At 48.0% G+C, this 14,079-nt stretch overlaps 1 protein-coding gene across 2 annotated transcripts in view; it reads left to right on the forward strand.

Annotated features, from left to right (window-relative positions):
• Positions 1-14,079, forward strand: part of PIEZO1 (piezo type mechanosensitive ion channel component 1) — a 167,319-nt gene that overhangs the window by 129,670 nt on the left and 23,570 nt on the right. For both annotated transcript variants that reach the window (XM_031950144.1, XM_031950143.1), the window contains exons 12-25: positions 201-461; positions 1,479-1,590; positions 2,613-2,794; positions 3,319-3,467; positions 4,023-4,205; positions 4,835-4,941; positions 5,535-5,695; positions 5,809-5,985; positions 8,283-8,408; positions 9,366-9,566; positions 10,187-10,391; positions 10,694-10,798; positions 13,107-13,260; positions 13,724-13,967. In XM_031950144.1, the coding sequence (XP_031806004.1) occupies positions 201-461; positions 1,479-1,590; positions 2,613-2,794; positions 3,319-3,467; positions 4,023-4,205; positions 4,835-4,941; positions 5,535-5,695; positions 5,809-5,985; positions 8,283-8,408; positions 9,366-9,566; positions 10,187-10,391; positions 10,694-10,798; positions 13,107-13,260; positions 13,724-13,967 (2,367 nt within the window). The remainder of the gene's footprint in view (positions 1-200; positions 462-1,478; positions 1,591-2,612; positions 2,795-3,318; positions 3,468-4,022; positions 4,206-4,834; positions 4,942-5,534; positions 5,696-5,808; positions 5,986-8,282; positions 8,409-9,365; positions 9,567-10,186; positions 10,392-10,693; positions 10,799-13,106; positions 13,261-13,723; positions 13,968-14,079) is intronic.

A 14,079-nucleotide genomic window follows, 5' to 3' on the forward strand; every position in this document is an offset into this window, starting at 1 on the left:
TCTGTGACTCTGGGAAAATTGTCCAACTTTTCTGATCTCCATTTTCTTACCCATAAATGAGAGGGTGGAAATGGATGGCTTCATGGGACCCTTCTGCCCCCAGCCACCTGATCCTAGGGCCCCCATAGTTGGGAGCCAGGAGAGGCTGCTGATACCAACCATTCACCCCCTCCTGGCCTCTGGCTTCCCTGGTGTCCTAGGTGTGGAGCATCACCTACCACAGCTGGCTGACCTTTGTCTTGCTGCTATGGGCCTGCCTCATCTGGATTGTACGGAGCCGTCACCATTTCGCCATGATCTGCTCCCCCTTTATTCTGCTCTACGGGCTGGCCCTCTGCAGTCTGCAGTATGTCTGGGCCATGGACTTGGAACCTGAACTCCCCAAGAAGGTTGGCTTCATGAGCTTGCACCAGCTGGGGCTGGAACACAGTCGCTACCCCTGTCTTCACCTGGGTGCCATGGTCAGTACTTGTCCTTGGGTATCGCTCTGGGTGGGGCTGTTTGGTGTGTCAGTGTGTTTATCATCATGTGTGCCCCAGAGAATGGGGATGGGGCAATGTATATGTACTGAGTGTATAAGTCATGTGTGACTTCTCAGTTTGTGCCCCTAAAAGTCCATGTGTATCTCTGTTTCAGTATCTGATCATTATAGATCAGATTCTATCTGATTCAATCTCCATTACAGGAGAAGGGAAAGAATGATGAAGGATTAAGAGAAAGATAAAAGGGGAGGGAGAAAGAAAGAAAAAAGGAGGAGAAGAAGATGAGAGGAAGAAGAAAAAAGAGAAGAAAAAGAAAGGGAGAAGAGAAAGAGGGGAAGGGGAAAGGAGATAGATGAAACAGAAAGAGGAAAGGAAGAGAAGGGGAGGATGGAAAGGAGAAAGGGGAGAGGAAAAAAGGAAAAAAGGAGAAGAAAAAGAAGAGAGGAAGGGTAAAGAAGAGAGGGGGAAGCAGAAAGAAGAAAGGAGGAGAAGGGGAAGATGGAAAAGAGAAAGACAAGAGTAGAAAAAGAAAAGTAGGAGAAGAAAGGATATAGAGAAAGAGGAAAGAGGAGAAGGGGAAGCAGAAAGATGGAAAGAAGAGAATAAGGGGAGAGGGAAAAGAGAAAGGGGAGAGGGGGAAGCAGAAAGGGGAGAGAAGGAGAAAAAGGAAAGAAGGAAAAGAAGGAGAAGAGAAGAAGGGGAAAGGGGGGGAGGAGCAAACAAAAAGAAAAGGAGGAGTAGGGGAAGAGGAAAAGGAGAAAGGGAAGAAAGTAGAATATATTCCCCTCAGGCAGTTTGCCTCTGAGTGAAGTAGGCACCCTCAATCTCCTCCTCATCTTCCCTCCCCCCCCCCATCTCCCCACTTCCCAGCTTGAACCCCAGTCCTCAGTCCATAGGGGCACTCAAAAGACAGTCCCAAGTGGTAGGAACTGTGCTAAGGGTCCAGAAAATCTAGTCATTCCTCTACTGAACCTTCCCCTTTTCCTGGCCCCCTAGCTGCTTTGCACTTTGACCTTTTGGCTCCTGCTGCGCCAGTTTGTGAAGGAGAAGCTACTTAAAAAGAAGCAGTCTCCAGCCACCCTCAGAGAGGTCACTGTGAGTGAATTTGGTGAGTGGGGTCCTGGGGGCAGTTTCCAGCCTGGATCCTCAAGAGGTGCAGTCCTAGCCAAGACTCCCTGGGATTGGGAAAAGGGTTAGGGAGTGGAGCTGGGGGTGGTGGTAGTGATGGTGAGGGACAGAGCATGACAGAGACTGAGTTTTCCTTCCCAGACCATAGAGCCCAGACAGCCTCAGATCATAGCTACTGCAGAATGTCAGAGTTGACCTTTTAATTAGTCTAAGCCCCTCATTTTACAGAGGAAGAAACAAGCCCATAGAAGGGTCCTCTGCTCTAGAAAACCTAGGACCCGCTAACTCCCATTCCAGTGATCAAGTTCAAGGGCTCTGCCATCTTCCAGAGCTGGATTGTAGCTCTCCCCTAAATGCCTTCGCAGGAAGTCTGGATAAAAGACTAGATAATGAGCCAGCAGGCGATAGCAGAGAGAGCACTGGCTCTGGGGACACAGATGTGGATTCCATCCCCTCCCTGGCTTTCAGTTTTTTCACTGTAAAGTGAGGGAGCTGGACTGATGGTCTGAGATCCCTTCTAGCCCTAGATTCAGAATCCTATGTGAGCACAGGGTTGAGTACTGGTCCGGGAGGCAGGAAAATTCTAAGTCTCCGATCAGGAAGAGGCTTGGGCAGGTCACAACCTCTGGGAGAGCCAGTTTCTTTATCTTTAAAAGGATAAAACTTCTTGCCCTGCCTCTTTCACAGGGATGTTGAGGGGGCTAATATGAGTTAAATTCTCTGTACCATTAACCCACCGGAATTCAGTAGACATTGATTGAGCACCTACTTTGTGTCGGTGCTGTCCTTGGTGCTGAAGCTAGTTAACAAACACAAAGCCAAATGGTCACAGCCCTGTAGGAGCCCCACCTTCCCCAATTCCCAGCATAGGGTAGGCTCATGATAGATGTTTGTTGGGGGCTTTGTGAGGGGAAGGAAGCCTTGTCCGGCTTGGCTGGGCAGCACCCCCTTGGTCATCTCTTTTGGGCTACGAGCCTAATTTTTGTCCTGCCCTGATTTCAGGAGAACACACACGGACCCGGGTGTTACTCAAGAAATTAGGGGAGTTGGTGACAGACTTTTATGCCAAGTACTGGATCTACGTCTGCGCCGGCATGTTTATCGTGGTCAGCTTTGCTGGACGCCTCGTAGTCTACAAAATTGTCTACATGTTTCTCTTCCTGCTCTGCCTCACCCTATTCCAGGTACCATGACTGAGGGGGCTGTGACCCTACTTTTATCTTCCCTCTTTTGGCCTGCTCTGTCTCACTCACCGTCAAGTCCCTGAGTTCTAACCCTCCTCTGCCTTTCAGTGGGCAGACAAATTTACTCACTGGTCCCAGCTCCCAGGTCCAGTATCTGATTCCCTGTGCCCCCGGGAGTTCCAATCCCCATTGCAGTCAGAATCCCAGGAAAACCACCCAAAAGGAAATTTAAAAAGTCAGGAAGAGGGAATTCTCTCAGGATCTGGTCAGATCTGGATGGAACTGGTTTTTACTAATACAGTCTACAAATATGGCAGGGTTAAGAATCAGAGCAGAGTGACCTCATCTCCTGCATGTCCTTCTGCTGCTGGGCTGTTGGGATATTTGTCAGTCTGTAGCCCTAGTCTGCAGTCTATACAGGATGGAGCTTCCCACCCCTCCCCACCTCCCAGCCTTGGGTTATGTGTTTGCCCTGCTTCTTGGGTGGGTTTCTACTGGTCTGATGCTGTGTTTTCACCCTACAGGTCTATTACAGCCTATGGCGCAAGCTGCTAAAGGTGTTCTGGTGGCTGGTGGTGGCGTACACCATGCTGGTGCTGATTGCTGTCTACACCTTCCAGTTCCAGGATTTCCCCATGTACTGGCGCAATCTGACCGGCTTCACTGATGAGCAGTAAGTCTTGCTGGTGGGGATCCCAGACTGCCCTGTGTTCTCAGACTTGCCTCGCTGAGTCGGGCATCTGGCGCCGAGCACGATCACCAAACCTCTAGCCCAAGACTGGCACTGACCAGTTGGCCCTTGTCATCCGCTCTCACACCCGGGTTTTGTGGAACTGACTCGAGGTCTGCTCTGGGTCTGGAGGCGAGCTTGACTTTCTCCCTGGCTCTGCCCTCACGGATTCTCAGGTGGGGTGTGGAGGTGGTGAGGGCAGGGAGAGGGAGTTTCCCATCTAGGCTTTGGGGCGGGTGAGAAGTTCTTATTGAGGGCATGTGGGAGGCAGGGATGGTGGCAGTCCCCTAGACTGGCTGGAGCAGAGTCTCCAGGATGAGGCTGTGGGGATGGGAATCATCTGTCTCTGCTGGGATGCAGGGAGGGGGGGGTTCTCCTCTGTACAGGAGCAGTGAGGACCCCGGCTCGTGTGTGGGCATAGTGAGGTCTCCCAGTTCTCGTGTCTGTGATGCTGGGCAGACTGGTGATGGCCCATGCTCTATTTATCCTCCCCGCCAGATTACAAGACCTCGGGCTGGAGCAGTTCAGCGTCTCCAAGCTCTTCTACAGCATCCTCATCCCTGGCTTCTTCCTCCTTGCCTGCATCCTCCAGCTGCACTACTTTCACCGGCCTTTTATGCGCCTCACCGACCTGGAGCACATCCCACCGCCGAGCAGCCGCCACCAGCTGTGGGCTCAGAGGTATCCATGAACCACAAACATCTCCTTCCTCCCCACCCGGGGCTCCTGGGTGTACAACCATACAATGTGTGTGCTGGGGAGAGATACCCCACCCCCTCAGTAACCAAACCTCAGATTTAGAATCAGAGACCTGGGGTTGAATCTCAGTTCTGCAAATAGTCAATCAATAAGTCAAGCACTTATTAAGTGACTACTGTTTGCCAGACATAGTGCTAAGGAAGCTCTGAGGAGGGAAAGCAAAGTACAGTCCCTGCCTTCAAGGACCTCACAGTCAAATAAGGGTCATAGCATGGTAATAGCTAGCTCTACCCAAAGCAACTACACTGATCTGAGGGGAAGATACTAGAATGGGGGGGGTCCCCTGGAAATGCTTCCTGCTGAAGGCAACATTTGAGTTGTGTCTTGAAAAAAAATTGGGTTCTGAGAGGTTGAGTGTTTTAGACATTGGGGAGAACATCAGCCACTGGACAGACACCATTGGGACCAGCCCCTGAGGTCAGCTCATGTAAATCTGCCTGCTCTCTTCCTCCTCCTTTTCCTCTTCCTCCTCCTCATCTTCCTTCTCCTCCTCCTCCCCCTCCCCCCTTCTCCTCCAATTGGCTTTTCCCCTGATTGTTCTTACTCTGCAGGCAGGAGGAGGACAGCCGAGCTCTGCTGCAGGATGAGGAGGGGGCCCCCAGGGAGGAGCCCGGTGGGGTTCACCCCGACCCTGACAATGCTGACTCGGACTGTGAAGGTAACCACTGAGCCGAGGAAGGGCAGGGGGGATGTGGGATGCTTCAGCAGCCCTTCTAATAAGAAGAGACCGTACCAAGCCTTGAGAATGGGCAGGACAGAAACAGCCCCTGGATTTGATTTCCAGCTCAGCCACTTAATCTATGTGACTTTGGCCAGGTCATTGCAACTCTCGGGGCCTCAGTTTCTCCACCTGTAAAATGTGGGAGTTGGGTTCCAATCCCATCCCACTAAGGGGGTGAGAAGAGCTTTCTGAGGGAAAAGATCTGTCCGGTTTTTGCTCCAGGGGCAGATCTAGTGGGGGCAATCGATCAGTTCCCACTTGTTAGGACCTACTGTGTGCCAGGCGCCCTGCTAAACCCTGGGGCTACCAAAAGGCCAAAGGCAATCCCAGTCCCCCAAGAGATGACAATTGAAGGGCAGAGGGACCCGCCGCCCAAGTGGGATGCTGCCCCGAGAAGCAGCGAGGCGGGGCCTGGGAGGCTGGTGGGCCCTTCCTGAGGATGCTTCCGAGGAGGCTGCTGCTCGTGTAATGCCCCGGGTTCGAGTCCTGCCCCCTCGGCCAACCACTTCTCCCCTCCCAACCCCGCACAGATTTGCCCAGTAAGTGGGGCCTGGTGGCCGAGCGGCTGATGGTGCTTGCGGGCCGCTTCTCTGACATGCTGACCCAGGTGCAGGTGTTCGTCCGGCGCCTGCTGGAACTCCACATCTTCAAGCTGGTGGCTCTGTACACGGTCTGGGTGGCGCTGAAGGAGGTGAGGGGCCGGGCGGCGCCGGGGAGGGGAGAGGGGACCCCCAGGCAGCCAGGGGAGCTTCGGGGGTGGGCGGGAAGGGGGCGTTCCTCCCCAGCTCTGGGCCTCCCCCGCAGGTGTCGGTGATGAACTTCCTCTTGGTGGTGCTGTGGGTGTTTGCCCTGCCCTACCCCCGCTTCCGCCATATGGCCTCCTGCCTCTCCACCATCTGGACCTGCATCATCATAGTCTGCAAAATGCTCTACCAGCTGAAGATTGTCAGTCCCCATAAGTACTCCAGCAACTGCACTGAGGTTCGCGGGGCGATGGGGGGCAGGGGGGAGGGAGGGAGGGAGGGTGATGGGACAGAGGGAGGGAGGGAGGGTGATGGGGCAGGGGGAGAGGGAGGGAGGGTGATGGGGCAGAGGGGCGGGGAGGAGTGATGGGACAAAGGGAGAAGGGAGGTGATGGGGCAAGGGAGTAGGAGAGGGTGATGGGGCAAAGTCGGGAGGGAGGCGTGATGGGGCAAGGAGGGAGGGAGGGGTGATGGGGCAGGGGGAGAGGGAGGGAGGGTGATGGGGCAAGGGGAAGAAGGAGTCTCCAATCTCCATGCTCTCTACTTCTGGGCTTCCTCACTGGGCCTTAAACCCATCCCTCCTGTGCTTGGGCAGAAACTTGCCCTGTATGTGAGTGTGGTAGGCATCCCCAAATACTGTCATTGTGCCCCACGTATATAGTTCATTACTTTGGATCTTGAAGACATGATGAATTTACCATTGAGATACTAATGCCTCACAGACAACTATTTATGATAAAATAAAGAAGTTTTTAAAGAGAAGAAAAAGGAGAGAGAATGCCTTATCCCTAAAACTCTTAAGCCAGGAATTACATATATATATATATATATATATACACACACACACACACACATTTATACATACACATATGCGCATGTGTGCATGCATAATACACACATACATGCATACACATGTGTGCATATTTGTCTTCCAACCACGTGTATATGCATATATACACATACATGCCTATCCATACGCACATGCATATATGCATGCACATGCATAGGTTTGTCCTTCAAACACATGTATGTGCATGCATACATACAACGTCTATATATACATATATGTATACACACGTGTGTACATATTTGCCTTTTTTTAATTAATAGTATTTTATTTTTCCAAGTACATAATGAAAGATAGTTTTCAACATTCACCTTTGCAAAACCTTGTATTCTGAATTTTTTCCCCCTTCTCTCCCCCTCTCCTCTCCCTTGGATAGCAAGTAATCTGATTTTCCCTTGGCAGATAGATTCCTAAATATTTTATACAATCAGTAGTTACTTTAAATGGAATTTCTCTTTGTAACTCTGTTGAGTTTTGATAGCAAGTAATCTGATAACAGGTTAAACATGTACAAGTCTTCTAAAGACATTTCCATAGTCATCATGCTGCTAAGCCAGGAATTCTTCACTGAATGAGTGAACTTTAAGAAAAAAATTTAATGACGGTAGTTCTTGGTTTTCTTTTTCAATTTTCAATTTTTTGACCTTTTTAATTACATTTCAATACAATGGTTTTCTTTGTAATCCTATGATTTTTATTTTTTTGTTATTCTGAGAAGGGGCCCATAAACCTCACTAGACTGTCATAGGAGTCCATGATTCAAAAAACATTTATGAGCCCATGCTATAAACTATTAATGATTATTAATATTGTGGGAAGGGAATGAAGAATGGGATTAGGACAACTACTGGAGGGCCCAGCCTTGTAGAAATAGGACAACTTCTCTACTTCTCTATGGCCTCTATTCCCCCTACTTCCTTTTCCCCCCTTGTCCTGTCACTATAATGGAAAGAGCCTGTCAAAAGACCTGGTCTCTGGTTCCTATGTCCCTCATTTACTAGCCATGTGACTTTGGGCAAAGTGACTTTGGACAAGAACTTTCTCTCCTGAAGAAGCTCAGGGTGCAAACCTACCCCTACTTATGTCCCATGGGCTGGTTCCTATAGGCCTAAAACCCACAGATTGAGGGCTCTGACTGCCTCACTCTGACGCAGATGAAACAGAGTTTGCAGCTCCTGCCCTGCCTACCTCACAGGGCTATTGTGAGAATAAAATACAGAGAATTACAGAGCATTATGGAGTTACACATACACAGGCACATATATATACACATAAACACATATACACATACAGGCATATATGTGTATATATACATATTACCTCTCTGGAGCCTTGAGGACCTCCACAGTCAGTCTTGGACCCCTTCAATCACTCACAGCCAGCCTTGGACCTCCCCATCTCCCTAAAGTCTGCAAAAACTCCCTAGAATTTGGAGTTCCCTGGCAGATTGGGTATTGTCAGTCACTCCCTGGGAATTATGGGCTCCCTCCCCAGGTGTCTGTCCCTGTCCAGCACCAGACCTGCCCAGCGAGATGCCCAGTGTAGGGGGAGCGTGTAGTGGGATGTGTTGGGAGGTTTCAGAAAGAACCCCTCTCTTTCAGCCCCTGAAGGGGTGCTTGACCTATGGAGAGAGGCTCTCTGCATGTTGGTGCATCACAGACTGAACTTCATTCCCCTTGTACATATAGCCACTCCTCAACAGCACCAACCTAGAGAAGTCCGAGATCAGCAGTTCGGTGCTCTACCAGAAGCCGGTGGACCCTGCCAACTGGTTTGGGATCCGCAAGGACGTCTCTAACCTTGGTTACATCCAGGTGGGTGAACTGGAGAATGGCACTGGTCATCATCATCATCAGCCGTTTGTCAAGTGCCTTCTCCTAGGAGGAGCCTTCAGAGAAGCGGGGTCCTCCCCATTACTAAGACTAAAGATGATGTGATCAAACACTTAAATCAACAGCAGAGAAGAGACCTGGGCTCCATGGAAGGAAAGTTACTGTTTAGCAAGTTGGGTGACTTTGGGCAAAAAGTTTAGCCCTCTGAGTTTCAGAATCTGGGAGGAAAGGGGTCCAAAAGGTCTGTATTGAAATCCTGACTTTACTATTTGTCATCAATATGAAGCTGGGCTAGCTCTTTAAATCTTGAGCCTCAGTTTCCTTCTCAAGAAAATGAGGAGATTGGACTGGCTGATTTCTAAGATCCTTCTTGGCTCTAAACCTTCTATTCTTCATTTGTAAGAGGGGCCTAATAGCTTCTACTCTGCCTACGTGGTAGAGTGGATAGAGAGCCGGGCTTAGAGTCAGAAAAAAAACTGACTTGTTGTGTGACCCTCAGCAACTCACTTCTCTCTGCCTCAGTTTCCTCATCTGTAAAATAGGGATAATAATAGCATTTACCTCTTAGGGTTGTTGTAAGGATCAATTGAGATAATAATTACAAAAAAAGTTATGTGCCTGCTACATAGAAAGCATTATATGTTAATCATTATTATTATTAAAGATCATAATCATATTAATTGCTAGCACTTAAAGGTTTTGCAAAGCTCTTTATTATCTGATTCAATAAAGAGGTTCTATAATTACTCCCATTTTATAGATGGGAACATTAAGTTGGTTGTAAGGATCTGATTGAATGACTGAAAGGATGGGAAGGTGCTTTGAAAAGCTTCGGGGGCTTTCTGGAGGAGAGATGTTGTTACTGTTATTAGTAAACATCAGTCTCAGTCACTGGTCAGAGGCAGATGGCCCCATGCCGACTGAAACCCTTGTCTCCAGAATCACCTGCTGATCCTCCTCTTGTTGGTGTTCGAGGCCATCGTGTACCGCCGCCAGGAATATTACAGAAAACAGTACCAGGTGGCGCTGCCCCCTGCCCAGATTGTCTGCCCTGAGGGTACGCGCCACCACCTGGACCAGGGCCTCCTCAGCTGTATCAAGTACTTCATCAACTTCTTCTTCTATAAATTTGGCCTGGAGGTGAGTGGGCTTGAGCTGACCATGAATGGTTCGAGGGCTTGTCCCGGGGCAAGGGGGATGCCAAGAAGCCCCTACAGCATGCCCCTGGGGCTCACCCAAACCCAAGGCTGAAGGGGGCATGGGACAGTCGTAATATAATTTTCAAGTGCATTAGACTGGCTGGATGTGGCTTTCTTCGCTAAGCTGGGATCACTTTGTCCAAGGATGTCCAGCACCTCCCAGGTTGCCTCTGATTTCAATCCCACAGGGCTTTGAAATGCTAGTAACTCTCCATGATCCTCCATACTTCTTGTGTTCTGTCTGATCATAGCAACCGAACACCAGAGACCAGCAAGCAAGGACGGACGGGTTTTAGTTTTTGTAGCCCTGTTTCCTGTTTTCTCTTAAGTCCACCTTAATTTAGCTTAGGATTAGGGGGTCGATAAAGGGATGAGAGAGAGGGAGGGAGAGAAAATATATTTTTGTTAATTGAAGAAAAATGGAATTTATAAAAAGGTCCAACATCTAAGCTAGGTGAGGGCTGACCTGTTGAGTGTTGCCGGGCTCAGTGCCCATCCTCATACACCTCAGTGCTGCATGTCCCACCCCATCCCTAATAGTCTCATTCTCCCTGCCTCCAGATCTGCTTCCTGATGACGGTAAATGTGATTGGCCAACGCATGAACTTCATGGTGATCCTCCATGGTTGTTGGCTGGTTGCGATCCTCACTCGCCGACGCCGGGAAGCCATTGCCCGTCTTTGGCCCAAATACTGCCTCTTCTTGGCTGTCTTCCTACTTTACCAATATCTACTATGTGTGGGCATCCCCCCTGCCCTCTGCATTGGTGAGGGCTCTGTGTGTGAGTGTGTATGTAAAGGAGAGACAGAGACAGATGCTCCCTTTGGGTGGGTCCTCAAAGTAAAGGGTTGTTGCAAAACTCCTCTTTCTTTCAGGGGCAGGAATTGGGCAAGGAAGGGGGAAAGGGCAGCATGGAAGTGGGAAAACTGGGAGACAAATAAGAGCCCAGGGCTGAGGAAAACTTTGGGGGTAGAGAGTGGCTGAGAGTGAGGGATGGGGGATGGTCCAACTTGAAGCATCCTCAGCTTTTGGATGCCCAATGCATGGAGAAGTGTATCTTGCCTTTAGATTACCCATGGCGCTGGAGCAGCACCATTCCCATGAACTCTGCACTCATCAAGTGGCTGTACCTGCCCGATTTCTTCATGCGTCCCAACTCTACTAACCTCATCAGTGAGTAGCCATGCATCCTTGTTCTGAGAGCATCTTCCCCATAACTGGGGTTCTTGTAGACATGTCTCATGCCCACGTGGGGTGGTAGCAGATAAAGCCCCCAAATGGGAGTCCTATATTAGTATTATTGGTTATAATTAAGAGTAATGGCAGCTATTTAGTATAGTGACTAGAGCACTGGGCTGGGCAGGAAGATTCATCTACATAAGTTCAAATCTGATCCCAGACACTTACTAGCTGTATGAGTCTGGCCTTTGCCTCAGTTTTCTCATCTGTAAAATGAGCATGAGAAGGAAATGGCAAACAACTCTGTTATCTTTGCCAAAAAAACTCAAAAGGAGTCACAAAAAATAGGACCAACTGAAACAATTCATTAACAACATTAATAATAAAACATTTTCATCATACTGAATATTCTTAATGTCTAAACTATCATAGAATAAAAATCTTTTAAAATATAGAAATTTAGCAAAAGAATTTTTAAAAATATGGAAACAGAAAGAAATATCTATCTTCTCTATCATCTTGGCTGTTGTTGGAGATATCCCAAAGATGAGCCTACAGATTATGGGCTTACATCCCAATACTTTTATTTGCTTACAAAAAAAGTCACTTTACCTACTTATGTGGAGCCTTTTTACAGAATATTAAATGTCAAAGGATAATAGCAGAAGAGGGACTTGTTCCAGGATGATTTCTGTTTGAACTGTATTGAAAAAGGCATTGTGGAATAATAGATTGTGCACTAGACTGAGAAGCAGGAAGACTTGGATTTGAATCATGGCCAACCTACTAACTAGTTGGATACCCTAGTTTCTTCATCTGTAAAATGAGGAATTTGGATTTGATGACCTCTATGATAGCTTTTGGTTCCCATGGGAGAAAATAAGAATGAAGTAATATTGGTGGAGTAATAGCACCTTTCAGTTCTCTGCTGTCCCATTGGAATATGGAGGTAGTGTGATGTATGTGATGAACTCTGTGTCTTGTTACCTGGTAAGTTCCAAAGGATACTTCAAGTTAGCCACAGAAGAGCTAAGTATGATTCAGGACCATGAAGAGAGCATCCTTGAAGTGATGACATTATTATTATTATTATTATTATTATTATTATTATTATTATTACAAAAAGTACCTTTTTCCCCCAAGTCCAGTCTTAATTATAGCTCATAGGTTTTATTTTTTTAATTTAGTTTTCCTTTTCTCAGTAATCAAAAAGTGTGTTTATTACCTAGCTAAGTTCCGAGGGACTCTTCACTAATTTGGTCAGAAGGATAGTCTCAATTATGTATGATTCAGGACCATGGAGAGAGCATCCTTGAAGTGAGGACATATTATTGTTATTATAATGAACTGTGTATGTCTATTACCTAACTAAGTTCCAAGGGACTCTTCACCAAGTTGCTCACAAAGCCTAATCACCGAAGAGCGATGTATGATTCAGGACCATGGAGAGAGCATCCTTGAAATGATTATGTATTGTTATTATAATGATCATGCTATAGTCATTTCTATAGCTTTGCTTTCCAGGTTACAAAGTGCTTGCCCTAATAAGAAATAAAGAGGGGTAGCAAGTACAAGTCTTCTGGGGAGCTGAGTAATTCTAGCTTTGACATTCCCTAGCTGTGGGGTCTTGAGTAAACTATTCTGAGTAAATCTCTTTCCTCATTTGAGAAATGCAGAGAATAATCCCTACCTTGCTGACTTCACCAAGTTAGGTTGGGGTCATATATTCTTTAATTTTCACCATGAAATCACACTTACATTACTAATTAAGTACCTTTTCCCCCAAAGTCCAATCTTGATTATAGCTCATAGGTTTTATTTGTTAAATTTAGTTTTCCTTTTCTTAATAATCATTTTTTTTCCCTCCCACCTACCATTATTGAGAACTCCCACTCCAAACCCTTATAATAAATATGCAGTCAAACAAAAGAGCTTTCCACATTGGCCGTGTCCAATAATGTGTGCCTCACTCTGCAGCCTGAATCTATCACCTCTGTGTTGGGTGGCAGGTAGCGCACTTTATTATCAGTTTTCTGAAATCATTGAATTCATCAGAGTGCCTAAAACTTTCAAAATGGACTTCCTAGATTTGTGATAATCAGAGGAAATCATGGATGTGAAGCCTTCTTGGAAAATGAAATTGTTGTCCAAATTCCAAGGGTTGTTATTCCCAACCTTGTGGGTCCCCAAATTTCTCTGACTTTTGTAGAAAATAGTTAGGGCCAGGTGATGGCCTCCTGGAAAGCCCTCCTCGCATCCCTGAGCTGGTTCCCCATTGCTTCCTTCCCCATCTGCCCCCCAGGCGACTTCCTTCTGCTGCTGACCGCCTCCCAGCAGTGGCTGGTGTTCGTTGCCGAGCGGACTGAGGAGTGGCAACACACAGCTGGACTCAACACGGACTACCTGGAGCCACTACGTGGGGAGCCAAACCCTGTACCCAACTTTATCAACTGCAGGTGAGCCAGGAATCAGCATGCCCGCCTGCGGGCAGAAGGGCATCTGAAGAGGGGTGAGATCTATGAGCACTTGGTCAATATATAACCTCTCTAAACCTCAGTCTTCTCATCTGAAAAATGGGGCACATGATACCTCTTGACTGAATTGAGAGGTAATGAGTTCCCCATCACTAGAGATCTTCAAGTAGAGTTTGAATGATTGATTAATTTCAGTTCAATAATTTCAGAGATCCCTTTAGCTTTGGGATGCTATCTTTTTTAACTCATCCCTTTCCCCAATATAACTCACTTTGGGAGGGAAACTGCCCCAATTTTGTGGCCATGTCTCAGTGATGGCATGCTGGGCAAGTTACAGAACCTGGTTTCTGTGTGTGGGGATAGACTGTCAGCCTCTGGGGTGCTAGAGCTGGGGGCTGATCCCTCCAAAGCTGATCCTCCCCCCGAACCCTGTTCCATCCCCTAGATCCTACCTGGACATGCTGAAAGTGGCGGTGTTCCGCTACCTCTTCTGGCTGGTGCTGGTGGTGGTGTTCATCACAGGCGCCACGCGTATCAGCATCTTTGGCCTGGGCTACCTGCTCGCCTGTTTCTACCTGCTGCTCTTCGGGACCAGCCTACTGCAGAAGAACACCAAGGCCCAGCTGGTGCTGTGGGACTGCCTCATTCTGTACAACGTCACCGTCATCATCTCCAAGAACATGCTTTCGGTGAGCTTCTCATGGGTGGCAAATGGGGGTTGGCGGCCTGCTGCTGCTGCCCACCCGGGATATCCTCCTGCCCCAGAGACCCTCGGCCTTCAATAGCCCTGAGTCCCCCTCT

The sequence above is a fragment of the Sarcophilus harrisii genome, chromosome 2 (assembly GCF_902635505.1).
Source record: "Sarcophilus harrisii chromosome 2, mSarHar1.11, whole genome shotgun sequence".
Classification (NCBI taxonomy): domain Eukaryota; kingdom Metazoa; phylum Chordata; class Mammalia; order Dasyuromorphia; family Dasyuridae; genus Sarcophilus; species Sarcophilus harrisii.